The sequence below is a fragment of the Podarcis filfolensis genome, assembly GCF_964270895.1.
Source record: "Podarcis filfolensis genome assembly, chromosome: 2".
NCBI lineage: Eukaryota > Metazoa > Chordata > Lepidosauria > Squamata > Lacertidae > Podarcis > Podarcis filfolensis.
The window spans coordinates 4,509,062-4,524,646 of record NC_139605.1 but is presented as its reverse complement, the minus strand read 5'-3'; the positions used below and the strand labels follow the sequence as shown (position 1 = coordinate 4,524,646).

At 44.5% G+C, this 15,585-nt stretch overlaps 1 protein-coding gene across 1 annotated transcript; it reads right to left on the bottom strand.

Moving 5' to 3' along the window:
- Window positions 1-1,470: 1,470 nt before the first annotated feature.
- Window positions 1,471-8,784, bottom strand: LOC310758089 (vomeronasal type-2 receptor 26-like; the record flags this gene model as incomplete). The annotated part of the gene is made up of 5 exons (XM_083604026.1): window positions 1,471-3,029; window positions 3,816-3,942; window positions 4,766-4,993; window positions 8,036-8,102; window positions 8,474-8,784. The coding sequence occupies 5 exons, from the start codon at window positions 8,782-8,784 to the stop codon at window positions 2,128-2,130; spliced, it is 1,635 nt and encodes a 544-aa protein (XP_083460152.1). The 3' UTR covers window positions 1,471-2,127.
- Between the last annotated feature and the right edge of the window lie 6,801 nt (window positions 8,785-15,585).

Below are 15,585 nucleotides of genomic sequence, written 5' to 3'. Positions count from 1 at the left end.
GATGCTAACTCTTCTGACAGGGTCTTACCTGCCCTGCTTTAATCAATGATCAGTTTTTTTAAAAAATGAAACTACCTAAATATACATAAGTTTGCAGAACTGAGTATGTTAGGAATCACATGCCTCACTTCATGTTCATCATGAGATTCTCCTTCGTATTCACATGAGGTATCAGCACAATAATGTAGCACATGGGGAGGAAGATGCAGCCCAGAAGTCCAGCACTGGAGGCCAGTATAGAGAAGACCTGCACAGCTACCATGTACTTCCCTTTGGTGCTCAGGTAGGTGGGAACAAAGGACACCCAAACGCTGCAGAAGACCAGCATGCTGAAGGTGATCAGCTTGGCTTCATTGAAGGCCCCAGGCAGTTTCCTGGCTAGAAAAGCCACTGTGAAGCAGATGGCAGCCAGGAAGCCCATGTAGTTGAGGGCACTGTAAAACATGGCAACAGTTCCTTCATTACATTTCAGGATTAAATGGAGTTGGCCAGACTCTTCCCCAGCCATCTCCTAGTGTTTCTGTGAGCTTTGGCTTCTGTCACAGTGTTCCGTGCGCTGGAAGCAGTTTAGGCATGCTGGCCACATGACCTGGAAAGAGGTCTGCAGACAAACGTCCAGGGGTCCTTTACCTACCAGACCACTATAATAATAATTCTGGTGTCAATCACACACCTGTTATTAGGCTGCCATCCTTCAGACCTCTCATGCAGGAGGCGCTCAAAGAAGGTCCTGCTGATAATAACAAAATGTATCTTGTGAAGAAGTATTATTACATGTTAAGGAGAGAGTGGAGAATGAAAGTAATGGACTATGCAGAACTTGATAAACTGACAGGGAAGATCCAAAACTGGTGGGATCAGAAGTTCACCGGACTAGAGTAAATTTGTGGATTATCTGAAAAGTATATGCAGTGATGAAACAACGTTTGTGGGCTTACAAGAAGCTCTGTGAAGAAAAAATATTAGGAATATTGTAAAAAAGGGAAAGGAGGGAGGAGAGGTAATTAGTATAAGGCAATATAAAATTAGGAAATGTGTAAGAAATGATTAATATGGAGGATTATCAGAAGAGCTGAGGGAAGTCCATAACAAATGTAATTTGTGAGAAAATATGTGTTGCGTCTTTTATAATTTTGTATTGTAAAATTAATAAAAAATATTTTTTAAAAAATATTACATGTTAAGGAGGACGGCATGTGCAGTATGACTATAAAAACTGGATGCAATTTATTTTTATTTTTATTTTTATTAGTAGTAGTATAATGTCCTCCATCCGTAGATCTTAGGACAGTTCACAACATAAAATTACAATATAATAAACACAAAATACATAATAGAAACAGGAACGAAAACCAATACCCCCCCCCCACAACACGTTTAAAAGGGCATGGGACATCAATCAGCCCTATGCCTGGTTGAAGAGAAAAGTTTTTGCCTAGCACCTAAATTATAAATGATGAAGGCGCCAGGCGAACCTCCGTGGGGAGGGTATTCCACAAATGAGGAGCCATCACAGAAAAGTCCCGTTCTCTTGTTGCCACGCTCTGGACCTCTCCTGGAGGAGCCACATGAAGAAGGGCTTCAGATGATGATCTCTGGGTCTGGATAGGCTCATAGGAGAGAGTGGTCCATGAAGTATTGTGATTCTAAGCCATTCAATGCTCAGTATCATCACTTAATGCTGTAAGTCCTCATCTTTCCTCTCCTCCTCTGATTAAGGGATTCCTTTTCAAATCCCCTGCCGAGCAACTTCTGCCCAGTTTTTCCCTCCTCCGCCAGGGAAAAAGGAGCATCTATCATCATCATCATCATCATCAAACCTTTTATTGGCATCACATACAAACAAGAGCATCTATCTTCTGACATGCTTGCAGCGAGTAAATTGGACAGTGGCCTGACCCCACACATTTCATCAACACCCCATCAGTTGAACAGGGTTTATGAAAAAAATATTCTAAAGTCAAATCTATCCGCAGAACTGGAAGTTTTGAGAATAAGAGGCTTCATTTAGTTAACATCTTAATTTAATGGTGAATTAAGGCCTTGGGTCCAGTTTGTGGCATCTCAACTAAACAGAACTGCTTGCTAAAAAGGGCAGCTAACATGAACATCAAAGAATAAGATGTCTCACTTTGATTTCATTGTGAGATGCTCCTTTGTATTCAGTTCAGCTCTCAGCACAATAATGTAGCACTTGGGAAGGAAGATGCAGCCCAGGAGCCCAGCACTGGAGGCCAAAATGGAAAAGACCTGCACGGCTACCATGTATTTCCCCTTGGTGCTTAGGTAGGTGGGCACAAAAGACACCCAAACGCTGCAGAAGACTAGCATACTGAAGGTGATCAGCTTGGCTTCATTGAAGGATCCTGGAAGCTTTCTGGCTAGGAAAGCCACTGTGAAACAGATGGCTGCCAGGAAGCCCATGTAGCTGAGGGAACCATAAAACATGGCAACAGACCCTTCATTGCATTGCAGGATGATCTCTCCAGGCTGGGAGAGCATGTCAGATTCTGGGAATGGGGGAGAGATGCCCAGCCAGATGGTGCAGAGGAGAACTTGTACACTGGAACAGGAAATGATAATGGAATTGGCCAGACTTTTCCCCAGCCATCTTCTCACCTTGTTCCCTGGCTTTGTGGCCAGGAAGGCCAGCACCACCGTTATGGTTTTTGCCAACACAGAAGAGACGGCAACAGAGAAGATGATGCTGAAGGCTGTTTGTCGGAGAAGGCAGGTCGCTTTCCTTGGGTGGCCGATGAAAAGGAAGGAGGACAAAAAGGAAAGCAAGAGAGATACAAGAAGTATGTAGGAGAGGTCTCGGTTATTGGCTTTGACTATGGGAGTTTCCATGTACTTAATAAAGATGGCAAAAACAAAACCCGTGGTTAAAGAGAGGAATAGGGCAAAGGCCGCCAATGTGATCCCCAAGGATTCTTCATAGGCAAGTAAGGTGATAACCTTGGGGACACATTGATTTTGGTGCTCGTTTGGGTGCTGATCTTCTGGACATGTGGTGCAATAGTCTGCATCTGAAAGGAAGATACGAGAATTCAGTGGTCCTAATGTGTTCTGCTACATTCCAAAACATCTACGCTTGAAAGTGCAGTTCAACTGTGGAACAAACTCCCCTTTTTTGGAGGTTTTCAAGCAGAGGTTGGAGGGCCATCTGTCATGGACGCTTTAGTTGAGATTCCTTTAGTTGCAGGCGGTTGGACTTGGCGTCCCTTCTAACCCTGATTCTATGATTCTCCTTGTGCCATTTTACATTTACATTTTGTTTATACAGTGGTACCTCGGGTTACAGACGCTTCAGGTTACAGACTCCACTAACCCAGAAATAGTGCTTCAGGTTAAGAACTTTGCTTCAGGATGAGAACAGAAATCGTGTGGCGGCAACAGGAGGCCCCATTAGCTAAAGTGGTACTTCAGGTTAAGAACGGTTTCAGGTTAAGAACGGACCTCCAGAATGAATTAAATTCTTAACCTGAAGTACCAGTGTATAACAAATTCCCTGTCTAATCACCCTTCTCTTTATTCCCTGTATTTTCTGATGGTTTTAGCATGCTGGCCTCTTATGTCTCTGAGTAAATTTCTATTCATATTCTCCCAAAGAATGCCTCTGTATCACCCACTGGTGCCACCTCCCGGCCTGCAGTTTGAGAAATCCTGCGTTTTGGAACTTAACATCACAGTAGCCAAGAATGGTTTCACATTCCAAAAATGTATTTAGGATCTTCACAGAAAATCTCTGCTGAGCGAATCTTCAGCCTATCTTTGTTTCCCCAAGGAATGCCTTCTCCCCTTGAGTCACACACCTCCCTGAGTGGAGATTGTCCCTTCACCACACAGAGCACAAGCGTAGCAGCAAACCGGCTGTCCTTCTTGAACTACCTTGGTGTATCCAGGGCGACAGCTTTCAGTACACCTGGCGCAAGGCACAATCTGCCAATAGAGTGAAGGAGCGTCAAGGGGAAAGGGTTAGAGATGTGAAATTGAGTCATGAGGTGTGGAAGGACCCTAACCCCGCCCCCCTTTGTAGGTAAATACTGCTGATGCATAAGTATCTAGTTTAGAAGCAACTTTTGCTGCCCCAGCAATGGCAGAGCAGAGGAAATATCACAGGCCTGCTGATAAACTAGGACAGGAAACAGGTGTTAAGAAAAGGGAATCTGTGCAGTTTTTATTGGCACTGGGTCTAGGGCACAAAGCCAGAGGGTGATTGACGACTTTATGCAAACAAATGTCTGGATGTCGGAGCATGGAAACTTTTCATTAAAAATGTTAAACAAGAATGGTCAGGGATGCATGTTATTAGTTATTGCTGCAGAATTTTTCATCACCAATCAAATCAGGATGCCACTGGGATTTTGCAGATTTATATCATATAGAATTATACTGCTCACTCACACACAAAACCATTATTTGCCCTATTTTGTTTTCACATATTTAAAAAGCTATTAAAAGGGGCTTTATTTTTAGAAAGTGACTCATGGGGAAACTAAGTTGGGGACAGCGTATGGGACCCAACCCCACTCCAGCATGCAGTTTGAGCTCCAGTTTGGCAGGAAATTATCAAATTTTCCATTTCAAATCAATTTTCCCAATAGAGTTTATGGTGCGAATTTGGGTGCGGCAGGTGAGGCCTAGATTATAGTCTGCATATGAATTAAATTAAATAATTTCCAGTATCATATAGATAAACCCTGTAAATAATTTGGGTTTAATAAATCTCAGCGGCAAAGAAGCACATAAAAAATTCCTTTACCTCTTTAAACTGCAAGGGCCACACAATGGCTTCTGGGTTAATGGTGAGCTTTAAATGTGAGGCTGCCTGTCTCTCTACACTCCCAATTTTCACTCTGCCACGAGACCCATTGGGAAACAGCACCCAGTTCACAATATCATAGTCCGCTGCCAGGTCTCCATTCTCATCCGAATACAATCCGCCCCTGGAGGTATTACACAACTGGACGTTTCTTAAGAAAGGGTGGAGCTGGACAGACAGAAGAAAAACAGAATTGAGAAAACATGGAAGTCTATTGATCTCTTTCCACTTTTCACTCTAGTCTCCTCCAAATTAGCGCTAGTGCACTTCTGGACTCATAGGAATAATGTTGTTGGCTTTTCACAGTCACAGCCGAGTTGCATTCTTATATATATATATATATATATATATATATATATATATAGTAATAATAATAATAATAATAATAATAATAATAATAATAATAATAAATTTTATATATATCCCACCCTCCCCAGCCGAAGCCGGGCTCAGGGCAGCTAACAACAATCAAATAATCCAACATTCTAAAAACATTTCATTATAAAAATTAATTAAAATCAAATTGATGGCAACCGTTAAGCAAAATTCTGTGCAGATTGCCAGAGGAGGGAGTCAGGCTGCGCCCTGACCAAAGGCCTGGTGGAACAGCTCTGTCTTGCAGGCCCTGCGGAAAGATGTCAGGTCCCGCAGGGCCCTAGTCTCTTGTGACAGAGTGTTCCACCAGATTGGAGCCGCTGCCGAGAAAGCCCTGGCTTTAGTTGAGGCCAGCCTAACCTCTCTGAGGCCTGGGACCGTAAGTTCCTCTGTGGGACATACCAGGAGAGGTGGTCCCGTAGGTACGAGGGTCCTAGGCCGTATAGGGTTTTAAAGGTTAAAACCAGCACCTTAAACCTGATCCTGTACTCCACCGGGAGCCAGTGCAGCTGGCATAGTACCGGATGAATGTGATCTCGCAGCAAAGACCCCATAAGGAGTCTCGCCACGGCATTCTGCACCCGCTGGAGTTTCTGGGTCAGTCTCAAGGGCAGCCCCACGTAGAGCGAGTTACAATAATCCAGTCTGGAGGTGACCGTCGCGTGGATCACAGTGGCTAGGTCAGGGCGAGAGAGATAAGGAGCCAACTGCTTAGCTTGGTGGAGATGAAAAAATGCCGCCTTTGTTATAGCTGTAATCTGCGCCTCCATAGAAAGGGAGGTATCGAAGATTACACCCAAACTCTTAAGGGACGGTGCTGGCACTAATTGCACCGCCGCAAGAGAAGGGAGTTGCCCCCTTAATCCCATATCGTCCCGTCCCAGCCAGAGGACCTCTGTCTTCGAAGGATTTAACTTCAACCGGTTCCCACGTAACCATCCAGCCACAGCTTCCAGACATCTGGTCAGTGTGTCTGGGGCTGAGTCAGGATGGCCATCCATCAACAGATAGAGTTGGGTGTCATCGGCATACTGATGGCAACCCAACCCAAAACTCCGGACAAGCTGGGAGAGTGGGCGCATAAAGATGTTAAAAAGCATCGGGGAGAGTATCACACCCTGAGGCACTCCACACACCAAGGAGTGGCGCAATGACAATTCCCCCCCCAAGCGCCACCCTCTGTCCCCAACCAGAGAGAAACGAGCGCAGCCATTGAAGGACTGTGCCCTGGATCCCCACGTCTGCAAGGCAGTGGTCCAGGAGTTCATGATCGACCATGTCGAAGGCTGCTGACAGGTCTAGAAGAATCAGCAGCCCCAACTCGCCTTGATCCAGCTGCCTGCGAGATCATCTGTTAGGGCGACCAGAGCCGTCTCAGTCCCATGACCAGCGCGGAAGCCGGACTGGAATGGATCCAGAGCCGATGTTTCATCCAGAAACCTGCCAAGCTGTTCAGCAACTGCTCTCTCAATCACCTTATCCAGGAATGGAAGATTCAAAACCAGGTGGTAATTGGATAGATCTAAGGGATCTAATGATGTTTTCTTTAAGAGCGGGCGCACCACTGCCTCCTTCAGTTCCCCTGGGAATATCCCGGTGCCAAGGGACAAATTGATGATATCCCCCAGGGGGGCCCGCACCTCGTCTGGACACACTCTAATCAGCCAAGATGGGCACAGGTCGAGAGGACAGGTGGTGGGCTTTCCAGCTCAGAGGAGTCTGTCCATATCGGCTGGGGATATCCAGGCAAAGTGGTGCAATACTGGACCCGAGGACAGTTGAGGGGCCTCCAGTTCCTTTATTGTATCCAAATTGGCAGGGAGGTCATGGCGGAGCAACAGGACCTTCTCCGCAAAAAAGCTCGCAAATGCCTCACAGCTGTGTGTCAAATTGATATTTAAATTTGGCTGTCCTTCAAGGGACGTTAAAGACCTAATTATACTAAATAATTGCGCCGGGCGGGAGCAAGCGGATGCAATTGAGGCCGAGAAGTAAGACTTCTTAGCGGCCTTCACTGCCATCTCATAGGTTTTCATAAAAACCCTTTAGATGTTCTTGAGGCTTCGTCACGGGCACCCCGCCATACTCGCTCTAGCCGTCTGAGGTCCCGCTTCATTTTCCGAAGCTCCTCGGTAAACCAGGGAGCCCGGTTTCTGCGGGGTCGCAGAAGGCACTTAGGTGTGATCTCATCAATGGCTGCCAGGAGCTGGATATTCCAGCCCTCAACAAGCTCAGTCAATGAGTCGCCAGGGGGAGCAAGGTCCCGCAAGGCTTGGCGGAATCTATCAGGGTCCATCAGCCTCTGCGGGCGAGCCCATATCGGCTTGCCACCTAAGCAGGGTGGGGATGGAAAGTCAATCCTGGCTTTCAGAGCGTAGTGATCAGACCATGGCACCTTCATTGAAGGAGACACGATCACATCTATACCGACGCCAAAGATCAAATCCAGCGTGTGGCCTGCTTGATGTGTGGGGCCCGAAACAAACTGGGAGAGCCCTGGATTTTACATTTTTATCCTATTACAACATATCAGATCATCAAAATCAACAAGATATATTCCCCCCCCCCAAAAAAAAAAAAAAAAAAAAACCAGAGGAGGAAGTTGAGGGAAGTCAGAGGGGGAGTGGGGAAATTGGGGGAAAGCTGAGTTGCATTCTTAATTTATCACTAGAGAATGATGACTGAACCATGGAATGTCTTCTGATGCCACCAAAACAAGCCAAATAGCACTGGAGAATTACATGTTAGATATGCATTGGAAATGCTGGCACTGTTGAGGCGATTGGATTGGATTCTGGGTGCAGGACAAGGATTCAAGGGGGAGGGGAGGAATACCTGCCATGGCTGCAGTCGTTGAAGTCCAAACCGGTCCCCTCTACCCATCATCAACACCTGCTTGGATCTGGAAGAATAGGCAGAATTTAAGGCAAGTGCCACGGCTTGGACACTGCTGTACATAATGTAGCTGTCTTGTGACAGGGCCCTTTCAACCTCCTCTTGGGGAAGAACCTCCAGTTTCTCTTTCTCTGTGCATCTTACCCAACCTTTCATGGGCAATACAGCCTCCGAACATAAACAATGAAATGATTCATCCCAAAATCGTAGTGTTGTGCCTGACCATGGCTTATAGTATTCATATTTTGTCCATTTTCTGGTCTTCATTATGAAAGACAAAGAACCATGGATATACATGAAGGTATTAATATCATAAGATAAGTTCATGTTGATGTCCTGAAAAGCTGTTGTGATCCAGACTTTTCCCCAAGTTTGTACCCTTTCAAGTATCCTTTGTACCATGATGATGGGTCAAATCTATCGGAAGCGTCCCCATAGTAGACAGAGACATTGACTTTTCTCCACATAACAGGTGGCTCCCTCCGTATTGAAATCTGGTACAGAGTCCTTTGTTGTATTTTTTCTGAGAAGGCAACACAGATTCCACTGCTGATCATCATAGGTGTTAAGGAACTTAAGAACCTTTCTCCACTGTCATTGTCTGGAGCAAAGAGGCCGATCCATGTCCATCCGAAATGCAGGAGCAACTTGACAATCCCCCGGTACTGAATTTCTTCTTTGGGAACCATTTGATAGGCAAAAGGGAACTGAGTTTTATCAGTAAGAGCAAAACCATAACTGACCTAGCGAGGAAAGGAAGAATATCAGATATATGTTAATAACAAGCAAAAAAGGGACTGACTTGACAAGGAGGAGAAGGCTATCAATGATTACTAGCCGCAAGGACCATGTTCTTCATCCACTGTTGAAGGCACCATGGTCTTGGAAGCCAGTTGTTGGGAATCTAAAGTTGGAAGAGTAGCTTTTCACTCTGACCGCACTTGCAGACTTCCCAGAAGTGGTTTCTGTTCGGCTGAAAATGGGATGCTAGACTAGACTGACTTATAGACTGACACCCAGCTTCAGGGTGTTTCTCATTTTCTTAGGACACCTCAGGCTATTATAAATCATTTTAAGAGAATCTTTCAAAAAACAGAGAGTCCTAGAGTCGAAGGGGAGCTCAGAGGTCCCTCTAACGCAGGAAATCCACCACTGCAGCTTCCCTGACTGGTGACCATCCCAGTCCCTACCTGTGGGATTTTGAAGATGCCCGACATGCGAGAAACATGGGTAGAAATGTCCGATCCAGCCCCTTCAATAACAGCCAAGAGGTTATTGCGTCTTCCACAGTTGTAGTTTGGAATATTGCTTCCCCTACCACAATATCCATCTAGCATTGCATTCGAAACCATTCTGCCATCGAAATAGGTTTCAAAGAGGTTGTAGCCCAAAGTGGTGTTGGGTAAAAGTGAAGGATCCAGATTAATCTCCTGAACAGCAAGCAAAAAGGACAGGATGTGCCAGTACTTCTGTTCTGAGATACTGCAAAATATTAAATACAGCAGTTGTGACAGGCTGCTGTTCTCCAGTCATTGTGGGTGGGGGGTGGGAGGGATGCCAAATTCTTTCTTTTTATTAATCAAAAGGCTTTCCAGGCACCATACGCCTCAAAAACAGTGCATCCTCAAGTTCAAGTTCAAGTTTTATTGCGGCAAAAGCCAGTGACACTAAACACCACAAGATCAAACAAAAAGAAATCAACAACAACATCAGAAAAGAAAAAAGGAAAAAAAAAAAATATTACACAAGGGAACTTCGCAGTGTGCCATTCAACAGAAGAGATTTACGCTTCCTGATTACTAAAGTGCAAAATTTGGCCACCTCATATGATATTGAGCTTGAGGAATCTTCCAGAAGGTATTTTCGTAGAATTTCGGGGGAGGATTCCAAATAATGTTGTAGGGGTATCAATTTTGATTAAAGCGGCAAAATAAGTTGAACTCGTTCTTCACTATAAAATTCGCAAAATAGAAGGATGTGTGTGACAGATTCTACCTTATTAGACATACAGGGGCAGAGACGTGCATGCATTGGTACCCGCGTGAATTTGCCGTACAGCAGTGCATCCTCAAATAATTGCTCCTATGTTTTTATTGGGGGACAGATACAGACCCTGGTTGCAAGTTGGATATTAATTTGCCACTTCCTTAAAACATTGTGGAGTTTATAGTTTGGGATAGAAGGTCCGCAGCCTTTAAAGAACAGAACCAAATATATTTCAGAAGTTTGCAATATGCTTGGAAGCTGATCAAAGGATGTTATAGATTTGCCGGGTTCCACTTAACAGGGCTAGCTGGCTAAATTAGTCCTATTTGGGCCAGTGAGGAGACCAGGGGAGAATTAGCTGTGGGTTCTCAGAGTGGGTAATCTTTATAAAAAGGGGAGGGGGAGAGAAGAAAAGGAAGGGGAAGAAAAGATCAGGCTAAGTTCAAATTGAAATCCATGCGGAATAGCTGTCTTACAGGCCCTGTGGAAGGAAGTTAAATCCTGCAGGGCCCTGGTCTCCACCAGGTCGGAGCCATCACTGAGAAGGCCCTGGCCCTGGTGGAAGATAATCTGACTTCCTTAGGGCCCGGGACCTCTAAACTATGATTATTCATGGATCTTAAGGTCCTCTGTGGGAAGTACCAGGAGAGGCGGTCCCATAAATACGAGGGCCCTAAGCCACAAAGTGTTTTAAACGTCAAAACCAGCACCTTAAACCTGACCCAATACTTCACCGGGATCCAGTGCAACTGGTAAAGCACTGGGTGAATATGCTGCCATGGCAGGGACCCTGTGAGGAGCCTCGCTGCAGCATTCTGCACCCACTGGTGTTTCTGGGACAGTTTCAAGGGCAGCCTCGCATAGAGCGAATTACAGTAGTTGATGTTTCTTTCCAGCAATCAAGTGGCTTATAGTTACTTACTCGGTAATCATGGTTAATGGGGGCCGAGAGAAGTTGTATGGTTTAAATAAAGCAGTTTTTGGTGAGATGATCCCACTAATGAGATGGTCCCCCGCCCTGTAATAATTCACTGGTTCATTTCGAAGCTGCATCAGATTCACAGAGCATTTCCCTGCCTGAGTCCCATAGACAGCCGCAGGCATAAACAGCAGCAGCAGCAGCAGCAGTGATATCATCCTAGCAGTGACCATGACAAGCAGTGACTTCAGTGGCACACCTGGGCTCTAGCCATGGATCCAGAGCTAAAGCTGGCAATTAAAAGCTTCCCACCTTCACAGTCCCTGCCTGCCCTGAACCTCAGACCAGGCTCTCAGTGATGCTTAATATTTTGAGAAGCATTTATGGCATCAATCTTCTTTCAAGCTTCTTGCAAGATGTGGAGTCATTTTCTCCTTGATTCTGAAGTTTAGGTTACTGGTCTCAGGGGAAATCCTACAAGATTTGGTGCGACTAAAGGAATACATCACTATGATTTTGATAATTATACAGGGGAAGAAGTTTCCTGTCTGCAGCCTCGTGGACTCTCTGCTTGGCTCACTGGGCAGGTGCAGAGCTGGAGAGAAAACATGTTTTTGAGAAATCACCAACCGGGTTTCATGGTTGAGATGGGCCAGTGGACCTGGCAAACTTTGCAATGGAGGAAACACTTTCGAAAGCTTACTTTGGCGATCAGGGGCATACTCTTAGTAACCAACTTTGGTTACTTTAATACAGATATAGGAAACTACAATAACAAATAACAAATATTTCCTTGCAGAAATAGAACGATCCTTGTAAAACAACAAATATAATGTTTTTTGATATCTGACGAAAACAAAGAAATACAATAACTTGGAACTGTGTGTGAAAAAAATGTAGAAATAATAATACAATGAGTCTAATCAGAAGCCAAATGTGTTTGTTTTGTTTTCTTTTTTCTTTTTTCCCTTCCCCTCCTTCCGTCCCCTTCTTCTTCCTCTTCTCTTTTCTTTTTTGTGCCTCCTTTCTTGTTTTTTCTCTTTTTGATATGTTAAGAAAGAGATAAAGAGGTAAAAGTGTAATATGAAAACTTCAGTAAGTTGAAAGTGATGTTGTGTAATTTTTCTATTACTATTTATCTATTGTTAAAATTGGTTAATTGTAATGAATTGATGTAGCAACTACTGTGGTTTTTTCCCTTTGTTATTGTTGAATTCTAAATAAAGTATTATTCTTAAAAAAAAAAAAGATATAGGAAAGTACTTCATTCTTGGTTCCAGCGATGCCGACTTGAATAAAATACAGTGGTACCTCGGGTTACATACGCTTCAGGTTACATACACTTCAGGTTACAGACTCCGCTAACCCAGAAATAGTACCTCGGGTTAAGAACTTTGCTTCAGGATGAGAACAGAAATTGTGCGGGGGTGGTGCGGCAGCAGCAGGAGGCCCCATTAGCTAAAGTGGTGCTTCAGGTTAAGAACAGTTTCAGGTTAAGAACAGACCTCCGGAACGAATTAAGTACTTAACCCGAGGTACCACTGTATTGGGTTGGTGGTGGTAGGTAAGCCCTGGCCTACATAATTGATCACAAGATGCAGTGCGCACACACCATTTGAATGACAACGCCCATCAATTTTGGAGGGGCAGCCTCAAATATTTTATTGGGGGCCTGAAGGGACCTCAGCCCCTGGGCGTTGACTCCTATGCCAGGTTCCCATTTGTACAAGAGTGGGACCCAGGGGGAGGAATTGCTCTACTGTTTCCGTAGCTCTACGGTGCCCTGTCCCGAGTTCCCTTGCAAGCAGCCACAGTTCAAAATGGAACATGAAGTGCCGCTGCAGTTTCAGAGGTGCAAATGATGACAGTTTAATTAAGGGCACTGAAATATACTCAGAGTCGCAAAGTGATTTCATGCTCTTTATTCAGCTCATAGTGGTGAGGAGGAATGAATGAAAGTCCCCTCAAAATATCTGCTTTATATACATTATTTACACAATGGGCTGCACATGATTGGCTAATTCCAGAATTCTACTGTAAGCCAATCAGGTTGTGGATTCACTTCTATCTGGAGCATGATTGGGTGGTTCCTGCCAACCAATCATACTGCTGCATTGTTCTAGGACCAATCAGACTGCTGCATTCTGAATCCTATTGTTCTAGGACCAATCAGACTGCTGCCTTTTGGATCCTATTGTTCTAGGACCAATCAGACTGCTGCAGTTTGGATCCTATTCAACTCAGTACATAACAGGCACTTTGCCCTAAATTAAATGGAGATGAGTCCTTAGCTAAATGGGGTGGTGGGGGTGGAATCTGATGCTTGGAGCGGACAGAAAGTCCAAAAGGTGGGGAGGTTTGCTTGTGAGCTATGCGAGAGCCACAGGGGTTTGTGGCGGGGAGTGATACATACAATCTAGCTGCAAACTGCCCCCTCAACCACTTCGTGATTTCCGCTCATGTACTAAGCTTGGATCCTAGAACAATAGGCAGGTAGGACTCTAGAATGCAACAACTGATTGGCTTGCAGGATAAGACCAATCAGGCTCCAGAAGGGAAGCAGAATCAGCCAATCAGACGGGACTCATTGTGTAAATAATGTATATAAAGGCCTGAGGTTTGAGGGAATTCAATCACTGTTTTACAAGCTGCAATTGGTAAAGGTAAAGGGACCCCTGACTGTTAGGTCCAGTTGTGGACAACTCTGGGGTTGCAGCGCTCATCTCGCTTTACTGGCCGAGGGAGCCGGCATACAGCTTCTGGGTCATGTGGCCAGCACGACTAAACCGCACCAGAGCAGCGCACAGAAACGCCTTTACCTTCCCGCCGGAGTGCTACCTATTTATCTACTTGCACTTTGACGTGCTTTCGAACTGCTAGGTAGGCAGGAGCAGGGACCGAGCAAAGGGAGCGCAGCCCCTCGTGGGGATTTGAACCGCCGACCTTCTGATCAGCAAGCCCTAGGCTCTGTGGTTTAACCCACAGTGCCACCCGCATCCCTACAAGCTGCAATAAAGAGCATGAAATCACTGCAGGACTCTGAGTATATTTCCATTCCCTAATCCTTTTTAACCCTCTCCCACCACCCCCTGTTCTTTCTTTATCTTGAAAGGGTTTTTCTTCCCCAACCCACCCCTCATTTTGCAAAGTCCCCTCACCTCTCCCCCAGAGGACCTCCAAAGGCATTTTGCAGTCCAAATAACTCCAAAAGTTTAGTGAGACAGGACACATCTTGGTGGTTCTGCTTCAAACTATGCTTGTTCTCCTGTATTATAAGTTTAATAATGCTTTCCACCAGTTTTCCTGGAGCAGACACTAAACTAACTGGCCTATGAATTTCCAGACATCCCCCACTCCCTCAAATCATTTCCTGTTGTTGTTGTTTAGTTGTTTAGTCGTGTCCGACTCTTCGTGACCCCATGGACCAGAACACGCCAGGCACTCCTGTCTTCCACTGCCTCCCGCAGTTTGGTCAAACTCATGCTGGTAGCTTCGAGAACACTGTCCAACCATATCATCCTCCGTCGTCCACTTCTCCTTGTGCCCTCCATCTTTCCCAACATCAGGGTCTTTTCCAGGGTGTCTTCTCTTCTCATGAGGTGGGCAGAGTATTGGAGCCTCAGCTTCAGGATCTGTCCTTCCAGTGAGCACTCAGGGCTGTTTTCCTTCAGAATAGATAGGTTTGATCTTCTTGAAGTCCATGGGACTCTCAAGAGTCTCCTCCAGCACCATAATTCAAAAGCATCAATTCTTCGCCGATCAGCCTTCTTTATGGTCCAGCTCTCACTTCCATACATCACCACTGGGAAAATCATTTCCTAGAAAGTACTATTATATCGGCCGCTATCCAGTTGTAAAGTATGGGGACCAAATTCAGGAGGAAAACTTCATTGGGTTTGGTAACTCTCCTTGCATGATATAAAATAGTGCATACGAATGCTCATGTTGGGAAAAGAACTTCATTCAAAGTAGGCATCTTCACTCGTATCAAGAATATTGCCGTAAAATAAACAATTATTGTTATTTTTTAAAAAAATGTTCCTAGTTGTCATTTTGAAAGCACTGAAAGATCATGGATTGTTGCAGAATTAGCTAAATTAATGGCGAAAATTAGACAACAGGGTGATGAAACATTTCAAAAAGAATGGGAAAAATTTATGTTGTATATAGGAAAGATAAGGTGAAATAATGAAACCAGTAGTACTGAAATAAACCTCATAATGTGAAATACAAAGAAATTTACTGGATAATAAAAATAATAAGAAGCAAAATGTATAACATGACTAATGTAACTAACAGTAGTGGCAAATAAATACAACAAGAATTGTGTAAATAGAAGGATTTATTTGTGTACAAATACTCTATGGACAAAAATGGACAAATATGGAAGAAGAACAATAATATGCAAAATGGATAAAGACAATGCGAAACAGTCAGATGCGATACAAAAAGCCAGAAGAAGGAAGGAGGGAAGTCAGCTCTCAAGAGCAAGTATAAAAAAAGTAATGCAATATGTGTATGTGGAGTATGTAACTGAAAAATCAATAAAGATTATTTTAAAAAAAGAAAAGAAAAAAGAAAAGAA